We start from the raw sequence: 25475 nt of genomic DNA on the forward strand, positions 1-25475 counted from the left end.
ATCACAAAGCTGTGTCAGAAGACTAGTTTTCCCCGGACTGAATTTTCATGCATATCCTCATAATCTGTTTTAGTGTCTTATGTAGCAACCAGCTTATTTATGGCTCCCTCAATTTCTATGTTTATATATTATAACAATAAATACCTTGAGGCTTTTGTAATCTGAAAATGCAAAGAACTCATTGTTCACCTACCATTTTATCTGTTTAGATAATTAGAATTACTTTCTTCTTCTTTATAAAATGAAAAAACTAAAATCTTGTATTCTTAATGCTTAAAAGAAATTGACTTCTTAGTTTTTCAGTTTATCTCTAAACTTTCTTCAGCGCTTCATAGTTGCAAAGAAACTTATATTGTGCATTCTCCTTTGTTATATTGCTGTCAAATTGAGCAAACTCACTAAAGAAAAACTCTCCCTCACATCTAGGATCACAGAGGCTATATGTCTAAGCAAGATAATGATTTTGTTTGAATAGGAAAGTCAATGAATTGTTTTTCAACTTCATTACATTTAAGTGTGGTAGCTGTTTAGCACGTGGCTAAGTCAAATATGGTGAATTTATTACATTTAATGTCATGCTGAAATGATTTATGGCTTATGTAAATCAGGGGAAAATATAAATGAAACAATTTTAAGAAGAAACATCATAAGTAAACATAAACACACAAAGATAAGGATTGAGAGCAGTAATAAAACTTTGAAAAATTATTTTCCTTAAATGTTGAATAATTTGTATATTTTTGTAATACTTTTTATCTTTTGTTTGTTTCCATTGCATAGTGGTTAAGGACATAGACTTTGGAGTCAGAAAAAATGGGGCTTCAATCCCCACTCATACTCAGGTGTACTTAGGTATCCTCAGGCGAGTTTCTTGCTTATAAAATAACTATAGTGATTAAACCTGTCTCTAGGAGTGCTGTGATTTAATGACTATGAAATGTTTATCACAGTGCATGACACAAAGCAAGGTCTTTAATAGATCTAGGTCTCCTATTATTAATAGTATAAAATTATTAAACTAATATGAACTTTCGGAAGGAATTTTGAGTTTTCTTAAAATGGAAATTTCTGAACAGCTAATGTTTTCTGTACTTCTAAGCCTCAGTCTATAAAAGTCTGCTTAGAATTTCTTTATTCAAAAGAAAGTCATTCAAGCCAGGCGTGGTGATCCACACCTGCATGTAGTTCCAGCTACTCCAGAGGCTGAGGTAGGAGGATCATTTGAGTCCAGGAGTTTGAGGCCAGTCTAGGCAACACAATGAGACCTCCATCTCAAAAAAAAAAAAAAAAAAGAGTGAGAGAGAGAGAGAGAGAAAAGTCATTCTTTTTGTGTGCCAAACACTATATGACAGTTGGAGCCTTTGTGGCCTTAAGCCAAAAGGGGTCAGGATAAAGCCATACAAGAGATGGATCCACTAGAGGGTATAGTAAGGGCACCAAGGAGGGTGACACAAGGAAAATAAATACTGTGGTAGTGTTGGAGTTGAGTCCTATAGAACAGGATGGTTTTGACAGGTTGAGAAGAGGAAGAAGGGCATGGCTGACAAGTGGGAGCAGTGTGTGGAAAGGCATGGAGGAATGAGGCACCATGTGTATTTGTTCAGTCAGGCAGGAAACAGGGCTGGGTGGTAGGTTGCAGTCAGATTGGAGAATGACCTTGAGTTGCCACAGTTACTATATTTATCTTTCTCAAAGCATTTTTATTTGTATCCATGTCACAATGTTCTGAGAAACAAAAATAACTTTTAAATCTATTTTCTAAGTTATTTGTGCCACTCTCCTCCATATATAACACAAATTATAAGGTTTTTTTAATGCCAAAAGGAGTGTATTTTGGGGTTGGGAGTAGATTATATTTATTAAAACATCTTAGGAATTAAAAAGTGGGGGGTTTTTTTGTTTGTTTTTGGTACCGAGGATTGAACTCAGGGGCACTTACTGAGCCACATCCCCAGCCCTATTTTGTATTTTATTTAGAGACAGGATCTCACTGAGCTGCATAGTGCCTTATTTTTGCTGGGCTGGTTTTGAACTCTCGATCTTCCTGCCTCAGCCTCCTGAGCTACTGGGAATACAAGCGTGTGCCACTGCATCAGCTAGGAATTTAAAAAGTTTAAACTAGTTTGTAAAGCTTTTAAGCCTTTCATTTTAAGGTGAAGAGACTAAATAAGATTCCCTTGTCTACACATTATCAAGGAAATGTCTTGAAATTCTGGCCATTTTTCATGTTTAAAAATCTTGTGAGGGCTGGGGATGTGGCTCAAGCAGTAGCGCGCTCGCCTGGCATGCGTGCGGCCCGGGTTCGATCCTCAGCACCACATACAAACAAAGATGTTGTGTCTGCCGAGAACTAAAAAATAATAAATATTAAAAAATTCTCTCTCTCTCTCTCTCCCCCCCTCCCTCCCTCCCTCTCTCTCTCTCCTCTTAAAAAAAAAAAAAATCTTGTGAGTTCCCCCTCCTTTTTTTTTTTTTGCTGATTCATATAATAAAGATACATTATTATAAAATTTAGTGTTCCTATTCATTTAATGAAATTTTAGGCAATATATTTGCCAGGATCAATTATTTCACCATCTTCTAAGTAAATTATACCTGGCATTTCAGTAATATATTTTATGTGCTCACTGGACTAGGGTTTGGTTACACTCAGCAGGGCTGTAGGCCAGAATACTGCTATACATAAGGTCTAATACTTGAACATGATGGAATTCAATGTTTAAGAAGACCCTACAGCTTTAACAAAATTACAAAATGCTTTCCTATTCTCTCCCCCACCAGGTGTGTTAGACTCAAGTAAGAAGTAGAATCTTAAAAATTTGTAAAGCCTCCAGTTCAAGGATAAGTAATTGAAAGATTTAAAGAGATCCATTCAAAATAATTCAAAGATAGCAGAAAAATTACCTTGAAATGCCTCAGTGTTGTTTTCCCTTAGTTTGATCATTGTACTCAGAAATGATTTTGTGGAAGCATAAGTGAGTCTTTTAAAACACGTTTATCCTGGTCTGAAGTGAATGAAGATCTAAAATACATGCGCTCTGCCCTCCTCAGGTTGTTTTGCCATCACTGCAACCCCTGGCATGCTGGCCTCTATTTCCTTTCCTTCTGATGTCATTGCTGTTCTAGGATAGAAAATGCTGGAAGAATATACTAAATTTTGGAATTAATAGATACTGGAAGTTGAATTTTAAAAAGTTTATCCTCTTTCATATCCTTGTGGAATGACTCAAGTGGAATATAATGAACTACACCTCCTGTATCTCTGCAAATAGAAGGAAGTTCTTAACATTTATATAAGACAGCAGGAGCCTGGACATGACCTCATTTCAATCCATTAGACTATTTGAGGAAAAAACAACAAAACTTTCCCACTTATTGACAGGTAAAGTTATCCCAATCCATTTCTCATAGCCAGTAAGAAGATGAACTGTCCTTAAATGCATTTTAAAATTGGCAAATTATATTTCCTGGTTCCTTTTTGGTCAAACAGAAATAGCCAAAAGAAATTATGATGTTTTTGAGGCATATTAAAAGTTTTCCCCATCCTCATTTAGGTGCTTTGTCAGCAGTTTCATTTTATGCAAACAACGTACTCCTGTTTCTCTGATCTCTGAGCCAATTAAACAGACCCTATGGCCACAGTTTACAAAGAATTGAAGCATAGTTAAGTAAATATTGGTGTTGTATGTAAGGAGTCACCAATGATGCATATCCATTCACCCTAGAAACTACTGAATTATAAACATCATGTTATAAACATTTTTGAGGAAGAATAATTTATATAGGCTAACTGGAAACTAGTGAACTTCCTCTTTTTAAAAACACAGATATTTAAACTTCTACTTTGTTATCAGTCATTGTGATAGATTCTAGGAGATACATTATTATTAAAAAGATAAAATGTGTTCTTGGCCCTTATAATATTGCATTAAGAAGTAATGTTAAGGGGCTGGGATTGTGGCTCAACAGTGGAGCACTCACCTTGCATGGGCAGGACCCAGTTTCGATCCTCAGCACCACATAAAAATAAATGCATTGTGTTGTCCATCTATACCAAAAAATAAATATTGAAAAAAAAGATGTAATGTTAATAATAAAGGTAATTTAAAATTTTTAAAAAGTCATTGTTAGATTCAACATGCACAATATGAACAAAGGTTTACATATGTGATTGATGTTTGATAATCTCAATTGGTGTAACTTGTGAGTAAGTGTCCTATTTCATTGCTTTTTGGTTGAGGAAACTTAAACAGGCTATGAAATTTTAGTGCTTTGAAGCATCTATAAGTGATCTTTAGAGTATACTTTGAAAAACTGTGTACCATAGAAATCCTGATCATACCAGTGTCTCATCCACGTATTCTGTGCTGTTGGCTCTTTCTTTGACATGCTACCCATTAAAAGGCCATACCAAGCTATGGTTCTATCTTGAAACTCATGTAGTTGTCATCATCTTACTGAGAATGTAAACTTTGGTCTGACATCGAAATATCTTTGCTCTGTAGTTGAAGGAGTTTATTTATCTCTTGTATAGTTGGTAGGTGACCTTTTAGTTCCAAAGCACATTAACAAAAAAAAAAAAAAATGTGTTTTATCAAATGTTATCAGAATTAAAAGGCAAGAGAAGACTCATTTGTCTGTGTGCTGGTAGTTTGATTGACTCCCACTTAAAAATGGTCACAGCCCCAAAATACAGGAAATCAAAAGCCATGTTTAAGAAAAAGTAGTTAAATACCCCTAGGTAAAGTATTGTGTTTCTGTCTGCCTTCAGAGAAGTATCAAGATAATCAGTGCATCCAATTCTTAAAAGAATCTATGCTGCTCTGCACTTGGTTTGCTTCTTGATAAGATTAAGACTTTAGATTGATCCCTGGGAACATCAGTTCTCATGTTAGATCCAGAAAATATCCCTTTAGCGTGAAGTAGTCATTTTGTAGAAACACAGTATTGATCCTAAGAAAAATCATGCAGATGATAGTCTTATCAATTCTATTGTGTTCATCTTTCTATTGGAATAGATTGTTGGTCAACCAAGTATAAGAAACTTAACCAATCCAGACCACTTTATGAATCTCTTTTGTAAACCTATTTCCTACCAGCAAAGGCTGACTAACAGAAAGGGAGATGTTAATGGCGAGGCAAATGGCAGCAAGAAGCACACCAGTGCCAGTGCCTCAGTAGAGTGTGAACTAGATAACGCAGTTCACTTTTCAAAGTGCCAGAACTTGGCAGTTTCACTGTTATTCCCTAATATATTTGTTTTTCCCCAGAAAATTGTCTCCATTCTTTTCACAGTCTTCACAGAAAGATCAAGAAGTAGTAGACATTATGGCTGGGGTTGTAGTTCAGTGGTAGAATACTTGCATAGCATATGGGAGGCACTGGGTTTCATCCTCGCACCACATAAAAATAAATAAATAAAGGTATTGTGTCCATCTATAATTTTTTAAAAATGTGTATTTTTTAATAAAAAGTAGTAGGTATTAGAAGCTAACTTGCTTTTTTTTTTGGTTGTTCACAACATTACAAAGCTCTTGACATATCATATTTCATACATTAGATTGAAGTGGGTTATGAACTCCCAATTTTACCCCAAATGCAGATTGCAGAATCACGTCGGTTACACATCCACAATTTTACATAATGCCCTATTAGTAATTGTTGTATTCTGCTACCTTTCCTATCCCCTACTATCCCCCCTCCCCTCCCCTCCCATCTTCTCTCTCTACCCCATCTACTGTAATTCATTTCTCTCCTTGTTTATTTTCCCATTCTCCTCACAGCCTCTTATATGTAATTTTGTATAGCTTGCTTTTTAATTGCCATGTAATAAAACAGGCACAAAGTCTCCAATATGGCAATACTTCATTTAGGGTTAGATGCTATTGGATGAGTGATAGCCTATGTTGTTTCTAAGGCTTAATGATAGATCAAAATGTGCTAAAAACTCAGCTTCTACATCCAGCGTTATCACTGATACCTTTTTATCACATAGAAAGTAGGGTCTAGTGACAGTTAGCATGCTACAAATAAATAAAACACTTAAACATAGAATCTTTGCAAGGAAGGACCTCAGGAAATATGAACTTTATGTTAGGCCACATTGCATACATGTCCATAATTCTCCGAATGGGTTTTTCTTTCTTTAAGTAAGTGAAGAAAGAAATCTTACCATCCTGATAATGATTTGGGAGCTTTTTTCTTTTTTCCTGCTAGTGTCTGAAGAGGTACTAATTCTTGTAAGATACGATAACTGCACTGCAGACTTAGACTTTTAATGTGTATTGATGTGCTTCAAGTGAGAAGTTCCAGGATTTTTGTAATTCTTCTGTGCCCAGGTATAAAAAAGATAGGTCAGTGTTTTGTCCCCAGAGCAATTAGATTTCCTTTTCCCAAGAAACAAAAGCCCCTGGATGGGATATGACCTGTGGTCCTAGGGTTGTCATGAGTTTCTTACTGATGCATCACGTCATGCTTCCAAGAAATCTTGTGAAATTAACCAAATTTTGGTCTGTAGGATTCCTTGCTTAGGAATTTGCATCACATATTTGAAAAGAGGGTGGAAACAACACCATGAGTAGTCAAATAGTGGCTGTTCCTGGTAGATGCCTTTGAGCCTGTGACCTGAGTCAGAAAGCTTGAATTCAAGTTCATTCCATCTTAAGCAAGCCAGTTCTCCTCTGGCATCTCATCTGTAAAGTTCATATCCTCACCTGCACAGTAAAGAGGTTGACCTGGTATGCCACCTTTCAGCTCATAGGTCCTTGATTCTTTGTCAGGATCTACTCTGGTTTTTCTAAATCTGTATGTAATGAGCTGTGCTATGGGATCCCATATGTATTTGGGAATTGGCAAAAAGGTCAGATTCCCATATTTGAATACTTTAATCTGTCCATGGTCCAGTCCTAATTTTTCCACTTAAAACTCTTTTCTATTTTAAAACTTGAAGATGCTACAGATCCATGAAAACATCTAGCCCTTCTGTAAAAGAACTCATGCATAGTTTAGCTTTTCTTGTACCTGCACCTTCTAAAAGGCCACTGTGGTGAGAGCTATTGTTTTACCAAACCTGTAGAATTAAAAATAAACTCATCTGAAGAAAGACATTAATGTAGGACATTTTCTGGTTTTTGTACCATAATGTTTGCAAAATAAACTTTTAAATGTAAATGTGTTGCAAAAAGGCATTAAGGTAAGCTAAGAAAGTTTATTATTTAAAAATAATAATATATAATTCCACTTTCCTCATGCTTTAACACAGCAAACTTTATTTTCAAAGAATATTTTTTAAATAGAAAGTTAACCTGTAATCCCAGTGATTTGAAGGCTGAGGATTGCAAATTCAAGACCAGCCTCAGTAAGGCCCTAAGCAACTTAGTAAGACCCTGTCTCAAAATAAAAAATAAAAAGGGATTGGGGATGTGGTTCAGTGGTGAAGTGCCCTAGGTCCAACCCCTGGTACTAGAGATAGATAGATAGATAGATAGATAGATAGATATGCTTGCTGCTCATCGTGGTGCATACCTGGTTGGGTGGTGAAGTGCCCTAGGTCCAATCCCTGGTACTAGAAATAAATAAATAAATAAATAGTTAGTTAGTTAGTTAGTTAGTTATGCTTGCTGCTTACGGTGGTGCATGCCTATAATCCCAGCAATTTAGGAGGCTGAGGCAGAAGGTTCACAAATTCAAGCCAGTCTCCGCAACCTAGCAAGACCCTATCTCAAAATAAAAATTAGGAAGGATGGGGGTGAAGTGCCCCTGAGTTCAATCCCCAGTACCAAAAAAATACATAAAAATAAGCAATTTTTAAAAAGCTTAAAATATGAGGAAATGCAAGAAAGTGTAGAAATTAAAATACCCCTTTATACTGTCACTTAGAGATATTCTATCTCTATGTAACATTTGATGTATTTTCAGTCATTTTTCTTTATGTTGTATACATATCTTTTTAAGCAAAAGAGGCTTAAACTGTTTATGTAGTTATATACTTGTTTATCGTTTATATAATCCTTGAAAACAGAATTTTTATTGACTAAGTCCACTTTACACTATAACTTATGATGGGGTCTCCTGTGCTTGGACGTGTAAGTTAGCAGCTGTATTACTAGCTCAAGTCCCATCTTCCTGATTATGTTGCCAGTTTGTAAATAGAGAATATTGAAAGAGAAGAAAAATACTTTGAGAAATAGTTTTTAACTTAATCAGAGGTAGGGTGTTTTGAATACTACATGACCCAGATTTATTTTTATTTTAGATACATTTTTTTAAATTTAAAAATTAATACTTACACATTGTTAACTATTTTTAAAACACTGGTTTAATCATTTTGTCCCTTAAGACTACCCATATTCACTTGGGTGTAGTGGTGCACACCTTTAATCCTAGCAACTCTTAGAAGCTGAGGCAGGAGGATCACAAGTTAGAGGCCAGCCTGGGTAACTTAATGAGACCCTTAGCAAGTTAACAAGACCCTTGCTGGAAGGTGGGGGGGGGGGAGACTAAGAATATAGCTCAGTGGTGAAGCACTCCTGGGTTCAATCTCAGTTTAAAAGTTTTTGTAGTTCATCCAATGTACTTTAGCTTCTTATGGTTGACATAGAAATTGGTGGGCCTGAAACAACCGAATTTTATTATCCCATAGTTCTGGAGGCCAGGCATCTAGAATCAAAGTGCTAGCAAGTTTGGTTCCCTCTGGAGGCTCTGAGGACCCTACCCCACTTCCTGCCTCTTCTGGCTTCTGGCCGACACCAGGAGGTTGTGTCGGCTTCCATCTCTACATTGCCTTCTCTGTGTATTCATTCTGTCTCTTATAAGGATGCTGTCACTGGATTTAGGGCCCAGTGTGAACTCATCTTCATCCTTACCATAATTACATCAGCAAATACCCTATCTTCGCATAAGTTTATATTCTGAGTTTTGGGGGACATCAACCCCAAACTCCCAGCAACTTTTTAGCAGACAGTAGTGGGAAGCATATGGGACCAGAAGAAGCCCTGATCCATGCCAGCTCTGTTACTTTGGGGAATGCACCTTGTTGTGGTCCCCATTTTCTCAAATGAACAGGTTTGATGATGAATAAGATCCTTCATTGTCCTAAAGTCCAGGTTGAATGAGGAAGTGTCATGTGCATCGCTGATGTCTAGCTCTTCCCTTATTCCTCTCTTGCAAAGTAGGATTAGTATTAGAGGGACTTCTATCTTTAGATAAAAGATGGAATATCACTGTTCTAGTCTGTAAGTAAACAGAGTGTTCCTTAGGCCTTTTTAGGTTAGCAAAAGAAGGATGCTCTACTCAGAGAGGGTTTTCCCATTTGCTTCATCTCTGTGCCTTCACTTCATTTTGTAAAGTCAAAACAAGAAGAATGGCGAAGTTTTTAAATAGTTTTGTTTGTTGCTGAAGGTCATTTCACACAAAGATGCTCTCAAATAGGAGATGAGATAGTGGGGTACCAGGCTGAGGTGGGAGGATCGCGAGTTCACAAAAGCGAGGCACTAAGCAACTTGGTGAGACCCCGTCTCTAAAATAAAAATACAAAATAGGGCTGGGGCTGGGGCTTAGTGGCTGAGTGCCCCTGAGTTCAATCTCTGGTACCAACCCCCATCCCCACTCCCAGCAAAAAAAAAAAAAAAAGAAAAAGAAAAAGGAAGGAAATATCTGTTCCTTCAAAATAATCTAAAAGTTAAATTGTGCATGCTGTTCCTAAGACTTTTTAAAGGCATTTAGTACCATTCCAAAGTATCCCACCTCCTCTTTCTCCATGACTCAATTTACCCCAGGCATCTCCTAACCTATTGCTACAGCTGCCTAATGGGCTTCTGCCTCTAGTATGACCAGAAGTATTGTCATACAAAGGAAGTTAGATCCTACATTATCCTGGCTTCAAACCATGTCTTCCTATAAAGTTGACTACACATCCTTGAAAGTCTAGACCCAATCTTTCTCCGCTTGAACCCTGATTACCCCATCTCATGCTCTGTAATTGAACTCCTTCTCAGTTTCAAGAATATTTTAAGCTCTCACATGATTCCTTGCATTTTTTCACTGTATCCACCCTTCCTTCTCTGAAAACCTTTGCTCTTTTTTCAAGACTCTGGACAAATGTCTTCTGCTACTACAGTACAATGTTCATACAAGTAATATGGTTCTTTTTCACAATACTTTGTTTCTATACGCACTGTATCTCTTGGTGCCTACTCTGGGAAGTTTTGTCTAGTTCATCTTTACCACCCTTAATCAATTGTGGTATATATATATATAATATATATATAATCAGCATTTTTCAGTGATTAAATGAATGATTGATTATGCCCAAATTCAAAGTCATTCATTAGACGTATTTTCCAACTTCATTGATAGTCTAGTTTGGTTATATAGTTTTAAAAATAAGCATGATTTTGATGTAATCATATTCAGTTATATCTTAAGCTAAAACCACCAAATGTACCTGGAGAAGATATTGTACAACATGGTGAGATCCCAACAGTCTTTGTCCTAAAAGAAATGATTCTGGGTTTCACCCAAAGCCTTAACTGGAACCATTCATGTACTCCGTAATGTATTCATTTATTCAGTTATTTGTAGATCAAACAAATACTTATTGAAAGTCTGTTATGTGCCAGTCAGATTCTTTGAACTTATATACCTCCTTTTATGAGTAGTTATTTTCTTCTTTGATGCTACCTTTTTTTTCCCCTGATCAATTATCATATTTTCTTTCATAGAGTACGTATGGGAAAGACTCAGATCATTTTAATTGACATCAAATTCAAATCAGCCAATAATATGATGTGGTCTTAAGGAGTGTACTGTCCAAAATGGAATACTTTGGGGTAGTGAGACATGAGTTGCTTATATACTCCAGATATTAGCGCTTATCAGATGTATAGTTTACAAATATTTTCTCCCATTCTATAGGTTGTTTCTATATTCTGTTGATTGTTGTTTATGCTGCACACAAGCGTATTAGTTTGATGTAATTCCATTTGTCTTTTTTTTTTACTTCTGTTTTCTGTACTTTTGGGGACTTGTCCATAAGCTCCTTGTCTGTTCTAATGCTTAGACGCACTTTCTTATTTTCTTCTAGTAGTTTCATGTTGTATAGTTAAGTCTTTAACCCATTTCAAGTTGATTTTTGAAACATGAGAAATAGGGTTCTCTATTTTTTTACATGTGGATATCCAATTTTCCCAGCACGCTTTATCAAAAAGACTTCGTTCTTCAATGCATGTTTTTAGCACCTTTGTTGAAGATCAATTGATTGTAGATGAGTGGGTTGACTTCTAGGCTTTCTGTTCTGTTCCATTGGACTCAGTTTCTGTTTTATGCCACTGTCATTCTGTTTTTATGACTGTAGTTTTGTAGTATCGTTTGAAGTCAGGTAGTATAATATCTCCTGCTTTTTTCTTTTCACTCAAGATTACTTTGGCTAGTTGAGGTGTATTGTGGTTCCATACAAATTTTAGTATTGTATTTTCTAGTTCTGTGAAGGATATTGTTGGTAATTTGATAGGGTTTGTATTGAACCTGTAGATTGCTTTGAGTAGTACCGATATTTGAACAATATTGATCATAGTATGACTTTCCATTTTTGATGTCTTCTTCAATTTCTTTTCATCAGGGTTTCATAGTTTTCATTGTAGAGATCTTTCACCTCTTTGATTTAATTTATCACCTCCCTCCCTCCCCCTGTTGTAAATAGAGTTGCTTTCTTGATTTCCCTTTTAGATAATTCTATATTGGCATATAGCAACAGAACTGATTTTTGTACATTGATTTTTTAACCTGCAGCTTTGCTGAATTCATTCATTAGTTCTGAGCTTTTTGGTGGAGTCTTTGGGGTTTTGTATATGCAATATTATGTCATTTGCAGAGATAATTTGACTTCTTCTTTTCCTCTTTGGATGCACTTAATTTCTTCCTTTTGCCTGACTGCTTTGTATAGGGCTTCCAGTACTGTGTTGGATAAAAATGGGCATTCTTGTCTTATTCCAGATCCTGTGGAGAAAATTTTCAGATTTTCCTTATTAGTACAATGTTAACTTATGATAAATGGCCTTAATTTTGTTGAAATGTATTCCTTCCTCGTCTCATTTGTTCAGATTTTTATAATGAAAAAAATGTTAGATTTTATTAAATTCTTTTTATCATCTGTTATCAAGATTTTTCCTGCATTCTGTTTATGTTTTAGGTCTGTTTACTGATTTGCCTGTGTTGAACCATCCTTGCATTTCTAGAATGAATACCACTTGTCATAGTGAATAATCTTTTTAATGTACTGTTAGATTCAGTTTGCTAGTATTTTCTTTTTTCTTTTTTTTTTCTATTTTTTTAATATTTATTTATTAGTTGAACATAATACCTTTATTTTGTTTATTTATTTTTATGTAGTGTTGAGGATCGAACCCAGGGCCTCGCGCATGACAGGCGAGCGTTCTACCACTGAGCCACAACCCCCAGCCCTGCTAGTATTTTCTTAAAGATTTTTACATCTATGTTCATCAAGGATATTGGCCTATAGCTTTCTTTCTGTGTGGTGTCCTTTTCTGGTTTGGGCACCAGGGCAATGCTGGCTCTGTAGAATGAGTTTAGAAGAATTCCCTCTTCTTCAATATTTTAGAATAATTTAAAAATTGGTATTAGTTCTTTAAATATTTGTTAGAATTTAGAAGTGAAACTGAGCTGTACATTTCTAAGTTATAAAAATAATAGGTTGTTGGGCTGGGGTTGTGGCCCAGTGGTAAAATGCTTGCCTAGACAAATGAGGCACTGGGTTCAATCCTTAACACCACAAAAAAATAATAAATAAAATAAAGGTATTGTGTCCATCTACAACTAAAAAATATTTCTTAAAAGTAATCATAACAATAGGTCTTTATTAGTCCTAGAGAAACTATTGTGAATAACTGCATTTTCTTGAGCTTTTAAATTTAGAAAAAGTTACTATTTTTTTTGCTTCCATCTTCTTTATTTTATATAGTTAGATCCTGAAAAATTACAGATTAAAAATAAAATTTAATACTTTTTAATGCAGTATAAAACACATAACACAAATAATTGCAATTTCTAATTTAGCTTGCAAAAATATGGCTTTATCTTTTTAGTCTTTATAACAGCAATCATAATCTTAATGTTTTCTATCTGATCCAAAACTTTCAAAACATAAGTTGTTTACAGAGTTGTATTATTCAATAAGCTAGTTCTTAGTTATTTCAGTGTTTCCTCAAATATCTTTAATTAACAAGATTATGAAAAATAGCACATTTTTAAAAGAAATTCAATAGATAAGTATACAAAGTAGGATGTGAAAATCAATCTTAATTACCTACAGGTTTCCCTTATGTCTCCTCTACTCCTAACCTTCTTGCTCCCCAGAGATAATAATTCCTAACATTTTAGTATGTATCCTTCAAAGCCTGCCTTGTAACATTTCTGTACTTTCAGTTGACAACAGTTCACAGACTGTGATGTCATTTCTTTTGGAAGCCCCACATTGGGTTGGTGGTGATTCTGTCCATCATTATTGCTTTGTCAACTGTGCCAAGGAGGAATGTTGATTCAGACTTGCACTCTGACCTCGTGGTTTTCTATATAGAAGAAAAAAGATGCATATAATGGTAACTATAATACAAATTGAAAGAGTTGTAAGATAGGAACAGATGAGGTGCTGTGGGATTCATAAGGTAAAGAAAATTTGCTTGACTGGCCAAGAGTGAATATTTGATCTGTACCCTGAAATATAGGCAAGATTTACATTGGGGGAAGGGCAAAAAACAGATGTACTGGCAAGAGAAAGCACAGTAATGCAGTCTTTACAAGGTTGTTCCATTTTTCTAGGCTATGTGAGCAACAGCAGATCAAGATGCAAAGTTACTGTGAGGGGAGACTCAGCCTCCCATAAACTTTTGGAAACTTCTGAATAGTCAAGCGAGGCTCTAAGTAGCTTAGCCCATCGTCAGGGCTCAGCTCAGACAGCACTCCTCTGGATGTCTTTTCAGATTCCTGCCTGTTACACTCCGCACAGTACTGTCCGCAAATCCTATGTGTAGAAATGGAGCAGTTACAAGGATAGTGACTTGGGAAAATCCTCAGAGTGAACAGTGGGCCTGAAAATGATAGCAGGAAATCAAGCCAGGAAAAGATGCTTAAACCATAGGATTCAGAAGGAAACTGTGGGGAGGGTGGTCAAGGTGCCGTCATGGAGAAAGCTGGACAGAGCAGGGGTCAGCAGCAGTCAGACTTGGGAGGTTTGGGTGGGTGTGGGGGTACTACTCCAGGGTATTTTTGCAGAAGTGTCCCTAAAGAAATAGTAGGTACTAGAATTTGATAAGGGGTCATTTCCTTATCCTACAGGCTTAAGTTGGGAATATTCTCTTGTTTCTCAAAACTCATAGATGGTAGAAAGAGTAGAAATAATAATAATAAGCATTCTGTTCCAACAGAGTGTCTCATGGGTCTGATAAAAGGGTAGATGTAGCAAGTCTAAATTCCTTTAAAAGTACTATTGAGCAAAAATAATACCTACTTTTTTAACATAGGAAAAATGTAAACCTACTTTTTTAACATAAGAAAAATGCAAAGAAAATGTTTAAATATCCTCCTACCAAACCCCTTTTCCCCACAATGAATAATTAGTATTTTCAGGCTAATGTATATTTTTCCAGCTTTTATCCAGGCAAATTGGTGTATACATAGAGTGGAATTTTAAAATTCTGATAATAATAATTTTGCATGCATATTATTCTACAGATTGTTTCTTGCACTTAGAAATATGTCATAAAATTGGGCTGGGGATGTGGCTCAAGCGGTAGCGTGCTCACCTGGCATGCGTGCAGCCCAGGTTCGATCCTCAGCACCACATACAAACAAAGATGTTGTGTCCGCCAAAAACTAAAAAAATTCTCTCTCTCTCTTTCTCTCTCCCTCTCTCTTTAAAAAAAAGAAAAAAAAAGAAATATGTCATAAACATCCCTCCAAGTCAGTGGACAGAGTGCTAACTTATTTCTCTAGTCATTTTTAAATAGCTGTGTATAAATATAAATATTCCATAATTTTTTCTGCCATTCTTTTGTTAATGGGCATAATTTCCAGGTTTTTGCTACTACAAACAATATGACCAAAAAAAAAAAAAAAGTCCTGGGCATTGTGACTGTAATCACTCATACATATCAAAAATAACTTTTATATTGATGACATCTTTTAATGAAATACAGCAGTGTGTGCACTTTTGCTGTACCATAGGCTAGGCACTAGGTGACATAGAGCTATATAAGTTTAATTAGTTAAAATTAAGTAAAAGTTAAAATTCTTTCCCTTACGTTAGCTTCATTTCAAATGCTCAGTAGTCATGTGTAGTGGCTGCCATACCGAACAGCCTACAAGAGTCCATTTCTATTCTACAGAAAATTCTGGAAGACCACCTGAACTAGACACTTGAATGGTACATTTTAAGGAAGAACATGTTTTTCAATGAGTTAGTGTTTTTATGAGAGCACATTTAGAAAAGTAAAAAGTTTGTGTCTTTATTGGTTGCCTCTGCAGTTACTTCAACGAGAATCAATACCCAGATGAAGCAAAGAGAGAAGAAATTGCAAATGCTTGCAATGCAGTTATCCAGAAGCCAGGTGAGGGCCAAGCCCAGGCTGCTCTGTGTGCTGCTCTTGTTAGGCTGCATCATTTAGGCCACTGCATCTCCGACTCATTTCAAGTCAATGCTCTCTGCTCAGCCTGTGCCATCCTTCTGCAGGTCACTGCCTTGTCTTGTCCTGTCCAAACAGTACTTCTGAGGGATATTATGGCATTCAGAATCAAATGCTCACACACACTGGAATTTCCAGGGAGAGACCCTGCAAACGGTTTGAGACCTTGAAAAATTTTTTATTTTATGTATAGATTTTTCTTTCCAAAATTTAGCATAAATATATCAAGTCCAAAATGAACTTACAGTTTGAAATATTTAAATAAGCTTGCTAATAAAAAGATTAGATAGATTTTTCTTTTTTAAAAACAATTGTTATACATTGTGTGATTCTGTATTCCTTTTTGAGTTGGCTCCTGTCTCCTCCCCACATTGGGATGACTTCTGCTTAGGAAAAACTTAGGTAACACCCTTTTAAAGTCCTGTTGTTCCTGTGCAAGTCAATGGAGCCACTTAAATCCTTCATAAGTATTTTATTCCATGTACTTGACTATTTCACGTTTTACAGATTTTTGTTACCAAAAACCATTCTCAGTTAAGGTTATCTAATTGATTTCCATTTGGCCAGTTACTTTGAATGGCTTAAAGATTATATGCTAATGTATCCATGTCTTATAACAATGAAGCAGTAATTTATTTTCCCTTCTGTTAATGGACAATTGGGCATAATTTCCAATTTTTGCTACTACAAGCAATATGACAATGAAGCCAGACTTCTAGCCACACTATAACAGCTCCAACTGTATGTAAGTGAGAGGAATCTGTACCCTTTTTTACATAAGCCAAAAGTCCTAGTCCTAAAGCTTTGCAGGTACTTGAACTCTCCCTGGAAAAACACTGTACTCATATATCACCAAGACCCTAACAAATCTGTTTTCTGGTTTCTCCACCCACTGTGGACTTAAAGCTGAAAAACGGAAATGGACAGGAGAGAAGGGAATGGTACAGGTGGGTCCTTATTGGCAAGCATGGTAATTTTTATAAAAAATTACATTCAAACCAAAGAAAATAGTAAGTCTGAAATGCAGCCTGAGTGATACTGTGTATTCCAGTGTAGTCACAGTAATGCATGGTCACAGTGGCCTTTAGCCTTCAAGGAAGCATGTGTCATATATTCCTGGTCTTAAGACAGGAAGAAAATAGTTAATAATGAAGGCCTTAAAGATGTAAGTAAATTTCGATTGTTTAGATACTTGATAAATAATAACAACATTCCCTGGAATGATGCTAATTAAATGAAGCCTCCACAATACTATCATAAGAACTTTGAATCTAGCACCCTAGAATACTGACTTTGTGAAATTATTTACTATTATGTTTGCCCTTATGAATCAAAGCATATTATATAAAGAAGCACATTGTATTATTAGTTGCTAGTTATGTACTCATGTGTGTCTTTATTCATTTCATAATAATTTTAGTGTGCACATGGTACTAGGTCATGCTAAAAAAAAAAGATTGTTATTTTGACAATAAATGGAATCAAAAGCAACTTTTAAAAAAGAAAAGTATTATCCCTTAAAACTAGTTCGTTCTTGGGTCCAAGGTATAGATTATCTGAATTTTATTGCATGCATTCACAGGCAAAAAATTGTCCGATCTGGAACGAGTTACCTCCCTGAAAGTATATAATTGGTTTGCTAACAGACGGAAGGAGATCAAGAGGAGAGCCAATATCGGTAATGTATCAGAGAGACTGCTTTCTCTCATGAGGAAGTTACAAACATTGTGTTTAAGAGTGACTTCAGTTTATTAACTGCAGGTCTAAATGATCCTAATAAAAATCACCCTGTTTTTTCTCATTGTATATTTATTTATTTGTTGTAGTTTTAGATGGACAGCATGCCTTTATTTTGTTTATTTTTATGTGATGCTAAGGATTGAACCCAGGGCCTTATACATGCTAGGCAAGCACCCTGCCCCTGAGCTAAAGTAAAAAAGGAAGAAATAGGGGCTGGGGAGGTGGCTCAAGCGGTAGCGCGCTCGTCTGGCATGCGTGCGGCCCGGGTTCGATCCTCAGCACCACATACCAACAAAGATGTTGTGTCCGCCGAGAACTAAAAAATAAATATTAAAAAAAAATTCTCTCTCTCTCTCTCTCTCCTCTCTCACTCTATCTTAAAAAAAAAAAAAAAGGAAGAAATAAAGCATTTCTTTCCCCGATCAAAGCTGTAACCAAAATAAGAAAAATAATTTTTTTAATTGATGAGATTGGGGTAGGAGATTGGTTTTGCACTTCTAAAATTGTATTTCGTTTAGACATACACTTCCTGTTCATCATCCCAACTCTGTGATGTTCTGTAGGACCTCAAGACCAGTTAACAAGTTTTATAAATCAGGGTGGACCACATGACATGCTAGTGGCAGGGACAATAGGATGGCAAATGTGCATCTCCCTGAGCTGCATGCTGTTGGCTTCCACCCACTTGTAGTTCGAAAGAAACAAAATGTTGATGAATTGTAGGCTCTCGTTTAATGATATTCCAATTTCCTCAACATGAAAATTAATTGTGTTTCAGCCACTGTGATAAGGCAGCAGATAATTTAGGGATCTATTTGCTTTTTTCGAAGAAGCAGCAATCCTGGAGAGCCATGGGATAGATGTACAGAGTCCAGGAGGCCATTCCAACAGTGATGATGTTGACGGGAATGACTACTCCGAGCAGGTGAGCAGCTGGCACCTGGGCCAAGGTTCCTGGTTAGTGAGCAGTGGGACAGTGTGAGGACAACTTAGATCCTGGGGTGTGGTGGTGTGGGGCGGGGGAGGGGAAGCAGTCAGTGTCCCTCCATTCTGCTCACGTGTCTAGATAGAATTTCATGTAATTTGAAAGGAATGTGGTAAGATTCAGTTGTCCTGTTAAATTTGTGAGAAATCGCTATTCACCCACATGGATTTATTGTCATACAACAGGATACTTGGCAAGTACGCAATGGGGAGGAGGAGGAGGGAAGAAGTTCAGAGGGAGGCAGAGAAGCAGAGAAGGTAGAAGAAGAGAGGAGGATCTGATCCAAACAAGCAAGTTACACCATTCACCACACACACTCAGTGTTTTTGAGAAGTACTAGGGGCAACTGGGCAGCTGTGTGACCCATGCCTAAACATGTACCGACGCAGGGCGCAATGGAAGGCCCCACCACTCCAGCCCCATTGCCGTTGGAGCCCTCATGCCAGAGGAGCTGTTTTTCCACAGTCTCTCTGGCACAGTAACACACGCATCCTCTCATAAGTGCACCATCTGCATGTCTTTTCATCTCACATGTATGGGAACTCACCAGTGTGGTTTATTCTGCATTGCTTGGGGAAACGTGTATTTAATTGTAGCCACTGCATGGAGTAATTCAGTAACTAAGACTGTGGGAGTCCCCCCCACACCTATGTGTTGACAGATTTCATCAAAAAATTTTAATAGGACTTAAGTTTCATTTCCATTTTGAAAATGTCGAGAATATATGGTCCCTTCCCTTCTACTAACCCAGCAAGAAAACTTTTTCTCTTTCCTGTGGCAGTTTTCCCTGCCCCTCAGCCAGTTAGTAAGCAGTCCATTGTGTTCTTCCTTCTCCTGGCTGGTTTACTGACTCTGCTTACCAGCTCAAGCCCACAAGGTACTCAAGAGTGTGTGCTGTTTTCCGTGGACCCCTGCCTTAATCCTGAAGACTAATATGTGAAATGAGAGTGAAACAGTAACACCACACATCTCAGGGTTGCCTTTTAAGGACTCCAAGTCATAGCCCCACCTTTTATTCAGAAGAATGTTCTCTAAGTCTTTCTAGTTCGAAACGTTCCTGTTATTTTTCAGTAGACCAATAAAGAGGGATCATTTCCATCTTTTTTTTTTTTTTTTTTGCAGATGCTCTGAGGGCAGCACATCCCATGCTTTTTTCCCAGTGGGTTTACCCTTCCAAAGCTCTGTGATACAGAGTTCCCCTGAAGATGTGAGGGTGAGAAACATCCTCCTTCCTTGTGACATTGTTTTCAGTGCCTGACATGCACCTTGCTGCACCAGTTTTCTTCAGCTTTACTGTTTAAGTGTTGTGCTTCAAGGGAGAAGAGCTTCAACTCACTCTAAATTAGACACTCACTCCCTTTCCACAGCTACTTTCAGCAGGAGACACCACACCTTTCTCCCTGAGCCAGTTCAGGCCACGGCACTTTTGTCCTGTTGTAACTGAGATTTTTCTTCTTTTATCTATAGGATGTTGGTGCCTGTCGTTTTAAGTCTTGTTTACATGGATTCTAATAATCTATGAGTAGCAATCAGGAATTTAAAAACTCACTAGTGTGTCCTTCAGTGACTAGTGCTATATTTGTTGCATACAGATCCAAATTGTTGGGTTTTTAATCAATCCGTCCAGGTTTGATCACTACTAACCATTTTTTTGATAGAATGAATAAAATTGAGTGAGAACAAAACCTTTTAGTTATTTTTATTGGATGAGTCATAAAAATGTCAACTGGAAGTCTCTGAACCTATATCCATTCAGTGTCTACTTAAATACAGTTCACCTCTACTCTGACATGAGATGCTTCTCAACCATGTCCTCCACAAGTGTTCTGCTTCCCCGGCCCCTGCATGCTTCTCTGTGAGCTAGAGCACAGCACCAGTCAACTGATAACATTCATTTCTTATTTCTGCACATCTAGGATGACAGCACGAGCCATAGTGACCACCAAGACCCCATCTCATTAGCTGTGGAAATGGCAGCAGTGAACCATACTATCTTGGCATTGGCCCGACAAGGAGCCAACGAAATCAAGACAGAGGCCCTGGATGATGACTAATCAGGGAGGGTTAAACATGACAAGTTAACTTAGTTTAGACGTAGCACCTTAGCAGACTTTCCTCAGTCCTTAACATGTGTTCTTACAGTATAACTTGCAGTTTCTTGTATGTCAGGTAGCCGTTAGGGTCTTGTTCTGTGAAGATGGCATGGTGCCCTCAGCCTTTGCATATACTCTCTCAGTATTAATTCCTAGTAAATAATAACCAACCAACCAACCAACCAAACTCCCTCTCCCAGCCCCTGAGGCTAGAAAATCTTGCTGCTCCGTCTTAGCATTCCACAAAAGTGCTTCCAGGTATTTAGATAGCCCTCAGTTTTCAAATATTAGGCTGTGTGTAAAATCTTGGGTACCTTTAGATTCATGTAACACTAGTCTGTACCCCCTTTTCCTTCCCCAAGATTGGTGGAATGCAAGCTGAGGTAGTGGCACAGGATTGACAGACACCTTTTGGGGAGTATGCACAGAGTGAAAGGAACACTAGAACCCCCACCTCAGTGTGAGAATCACTGATTTCAGCTGCAATAAGCCGTGCCTCATTATAGTCACACTGTGGCTAGACTATACTTCTTTGGGTGCTGTGCTAAGAATGTCAATGGAAAACTCGATCTCAGATTTGGGTTGATGTTAACATGCCTGACACAGACATCCTTTCCTCTCACAAGCTGTGTGACTTAGTAGATAAAATACTGCCTTCTGCCTTTGGGACCATGATTTAAAACAAAACAAAAAGACAAAAAAGTTACAAAAAAACAAAACCCAGCTTGAAAGCAGTATGAGCCGAATGTCCGATGGATGTTAAGTCCAGCTCTCTGAACCACTGTACATTCCGCAGCACAGTTCTCGGTGCCTGCCTGGAAAAGTCTTGGAGGTTATCGTGGAAGTTGCTTTCCTCCTACTGGTGTCCCCTTTCCCTGCTACCAAAAAAAGTCTTTCACAGATGGAGCTAAGGTCAAAGATGAGTGAAAGAACGTAGTCTTTGTATCCATTAACTGAAGCCCCTCAATCTGAGTCAGTAGAGGACTTTGTAGGGGATTGTGCTGACTATCACAGATGCAAAAACTTGCCCAAATAGAGCGAAAAAAGCAGGGGACATTTACCATTTACATTGTGAGTGTGCAAGATACAATGGGATGTAACTGCTTTGTTGTTCTCTTTACTCTGTCCTTGTAGAGGTATGAAAAGCTATATTGCTACAGGCAATTTATTTAATAATTGGAAGCCATATTGATAATGGATGTGGTAATATTTGTAAAGTTTAATCTACTTTAAGCAGCAGTAACTAATGGAATTTTTTTCCTTGATCACATATGTAGCACTTTTGTTACTTTTTAAAGATATTTATATTTGATAAATCTTTTTTCATTTTGAGAACTCAAAATACCAAACAGTGAACTTGCATTTAAAGTCACCCTGTGATCACCTTGTCATCCAGTAGCAAAATGATGAACTATTCATGCATCAAAGAAAATTACATCTGCTGGCCTTGTATGAAAGTGATCTCCTGGCATCGCGATTAAATGACACACTGTCACTGTGGGTGAGAAGAAAGAGCCTTCAGTGGTAGGGTAGGGTGCGTCTGAAAGAGGCACAATGGCTGTGTGTTTTCTGCCTCATTCCGTCTCCTTCATATGTCTTCATATATCTAAGCCTTGTTTAAAGGGGTGTGTGGGCTGGCGTTGAGCAAGGCTTGTGTCTCTACCATTATCTAGAAACAGTTTCTAAGATGGAAGGAAGGTGCCATTTCCTTTCTGCCTCCTCCCTCACCAAATGTATTCGAAGTGAGAGAGAAGAAAGATTCCTGACTTTGTCCTTGTTTTCCCCCCTCTCGTTTGTGGGATTTTGAATATCTGCCAGTTGTTAGCTGGTCTCACTCCACTTAAGACATACACTGACAGGTCCTCCCCTTAGCCGTAAATCCTGCTTATATATAAGTATGAAGAAGTCTGCGAGGGCATTAGAATGCCATCTACCTAGTCTGTGACTTTAAAGATCTGCAGTAGGGCCTGGTCCTGCCCGTGGGGAAAATATATGAACTTTTTCTCCCAGCTTCCAAGAATTCAAGTAAAACTGAGCAGTCTTCTCTGTCTTACTGTGTTACTTGAACCAACAAATTCAAGAGTAGCATTTATTATTCTCAGGAATGAGCCCACCACCACCACACACCTAGTCATATTCTTTCTTGGTTTATTTGACTTATTTCAGTTGGGAGATTTTGTTGGCTTTATTTCCTTTTTAGAAGAAATATGTTGTATCTTTCCTTTTTGGTGGATTTTTGGTTTTTTTTTTTTGGCTTATTCTCAGTTGAGTCAGAAAGAACAAGGGGAGAAAGAAATGTATTCTCTGACAAGCTACTTCCATGATTTATTGTGGAGAGATTATTGTAATTGATGGCTTCTTTACGATGGGATTCCTGTGTCATCTTGTGTCATCTGTTCTTGCCTTTTTAAAGGAACAGACCCAAACTGCTAAGACAGCTGCAGTTTCTAAAGAAATTCAGTGATTGCCATAGAAAGAGCTAGAATGCTTCATTGTTTCAAGGCCTTAAAAGAAGCAAAGAGATGTCGGAGAATATGGTGGAGCTGGCAGTGTGTAGGCAATGCGGACCCTGTCTTGGAGTGTGGTGACAGTGAGGTGGCAGGCACCCTGGGGGTGGGGCTGTGGAGGAAGGCTGGGGAGGGCTGCCTGCTGCATAGCCCATGCCTTATCTAGGACTTTTGCTTTTCACCAAGAAGAGAAAGTTCCTTCTTTGGGGTTAAGATTGAAATATACCATCGGATTTCTGTTTGTCTCCAGGTTCACTTTGGCTATATCTTGTCCAGACCACCTTTAGTTCTTATAATGGCAAATAGAGCTGCCACTGTTTGATTTTTAGTATCTTTGGATGGTAAATATTTTCTTAAGTTTTTTTCAGGTTTTAGATGTGGTATTAAAATAGAAACCCTACAGTGCTCTATTACTAAAGGGAAAGGAGCCAGGCTCTTCAAACTCACACTTCTCCGTGTCTCTGCCCCTGCTTTCATCTCCGTCTGTATTTCTCCAGGCCCCAGAGGGCTCTTTCAGGGACTATTCTTCCTGGTTGAGGAAGACTCTTAACAGTGAGTTGTGAGGTGACCTTGCCAGCCACGTATTCATGTGGTTTGTCCTTTGTTATTTTTTAGATACTTTAATCGGATGACTGTGGTCAGATGGGTAGACTTCCCTTCCTTCCTGAAACACTGGACATGGGGACTTTTCAAGATGGACCATCTGCCTGTGGATAACCTTACTAGCAGATGGAAGCAGGCGAGGGGACACAGGAAATACACTCTTACCTAGGCTTTCTAGCACCATTCAACACTAAGTAGACAGTTTCTTTCAGCATAACATATAATGTAGAAGTACCCCATAAAACAAATTTCTTCCCAATTTTTGTCCTTTAAGTGCCCCATCACAGGAAAAGGACACCTAGGACAGACAAGCAAGGAGCCCAGTGAAAGTACCTTTCACCCCAACTCAGTAGAAGTAACCCCACAAAAGACTTGAAAGAGGATGATCATTAATACTGAGTTACACAAATCTAGTCCTCCAGTTCCTGAAAGATTTATGATTCAACAATACCCATTTTAGGTCCAGATGTCTGGATATATTTTTACCTCAAAGGGGATAACACATGAAGAAGTCACTGAGGTTGTTTCAATTCTACCTATTTGGCCTTTGTCTTTAGGAAATCTTGATTTTAAAAACTTGCCTCTTGGGGCTGGGGATGTGGCTCAAGCGGTAGCGCGTTCGCCTGGCATGCGTGCGGCCCGGGTTCGATCCTTAGCACCACATACCAACAAAGATGTTGTGTCCGCCGAGAACTAAAAAATAAATATTAAAAAATTCTCTCTCTCTCTCTCTCTCTCTCTCTCTCTCTCTCTCTCTCTCTCTCTCTCCCTCTCCCCCCTCTCTCCCCTGTCTCCCCTCTCTCCCCTCTCTCACTCTCTCTTTAAAAAAAAAAAAAAACAACTTGCCTCTTGGATACCAATCATCAGGCACCAAGTATAATAGACTCTCAGTCAATAATCTGCCACTTCCTGTCTCTGAATAGCTCCTCTTCCATTTTCTAAGTGTTCTACCATGGTGCCCTCATCTTGAGTTGACTTTACTAGAACTGTTAATCCTCTGGCCACGGGCAAAGTGGGTGGTTCACCCATCTCTGAACACAGACCCCTCCTGTGATGGCCAGCTTCATGATGTCTGCCCACAACAGTGGAATTGAGTTCTATTCCCCTAACAACTGCCCACCCTGTCCTAGAAATGTGAACTTGAAGCCCTTTTTCCCTTTGATCCTAAGGAGGATTTGATTAGAAGTAGTCTTTCCTTTTAGCTTATGGCTCTGCCTTTTAAAATTGCCTTTTATCTTTTGTTCAGAGAACAACCAGAGTATTTTTTTTCCCAGTGAGTCTCAACAGATTCTTAGGCAATAATTTTCCTTGTGGTTGATGATCTTGTGTTCAGTAGTTCTCCACATTTAATAGTTATGACCTCCTACGTTTTGTGTTGGTTTCATGTTAATCTTTGTGATCAAAATCCTAAGCCGGAGTGGTGGTAGATTTCTTTCCTTTTGTTGTGATTTTTAGTGATGTTTGACTACTGTATTCATTGGGGCTGCATCAAGACCAGCCAGATCCATTTATAGCTTTACTGAGCCAGATTTATTTGTCAAATTTTCCCAAGTAAAAGTTGGGCACATTGACCAGCTCTGCTGGTGGTGTCTTCAGGGGAATGGGAGTGGGGCGGGAGGTCTAGGGCAGGAGTGGGTGTTTCAGGTGTACAGCATTCCTTTTTCTGTGTGCTCTTTAAATAGCAAGGATGTTTACTCAGGATCACTCGTCAGCCATATTGGTTTTGGCAAACTTAGCTCGTGCCCTGAAAACTGTTTCTTCACTTACTGTTTCTTCATTTCCATAGTGTCTGGCTTAACGTAGCCTGAAGGTAGTGTGTACCCTGATGGGAGTGGAAGATTTCCTGGGAAGG

At 37.9% G+C, this 25475-nt stretch overlaps 1 protein-coding gene across 17 annotated transcripts in view; it reads left to right on the plus strand.

The window, feature by feature from the left end:
- The window catches only part of HMBOX1 (homeobox containing 1), a 153264-nt gene extending 128917 nt beyond the window's left edge, over nucleotides 1–24347 (plus strand). For 7 of the 17 annotated variants that reach the window (XM_081269564.1, XM_081269563.1, XM_081269554.1 and 4 more), the window contains 5 exons: nucleotides 15538–15620; nucleotides 17278–17373; nucleotides 18266–18360; nucleotides 18606–18677; nucleotides 20337–24347. In XM_081269564.1, the coding sequence (XP_081125690.1) occupies nucleotides 15538–15620; nucleotides 17278–17373; nucleotides 18266–18360; nucleotides 18606–18677; nucleotides 20337–20474 (484 nt within the window). In that variant the 3' untranslated portion in view covers nucleotides 20475–24347. Of the gene's footprint in view, nucleotides 1–15537; nucleotides 15621–17277; nucleotides 17374–18265; nucleotides 18361–18605; nucleotides 18711–19201; nucleotides 19298–20336 lie in introns of all 17 variants that reach the window. The other 10 variants (XM_081269569.1, XM_081269570.1, XM_081269558.1 and 7 more) reach the window with 10 other exon arrangements.
- The last annotated feature ends 1128 nt before the right edge of the window (nucleotides 24348–25475 follow it).

This window comes from Spermophilus citellus (genome assembly GCF_964194105.1).
Source record: "Spermophilus citellus genome assembly, chromosome: 16".
NCBI classification, from domain to species: domain Eukaryota; kingdom Metazoa; phylum Chordata; class Mammalia; order Rodentia; family Sciuridae; genus Spermophilus; species Spermophilus citellus.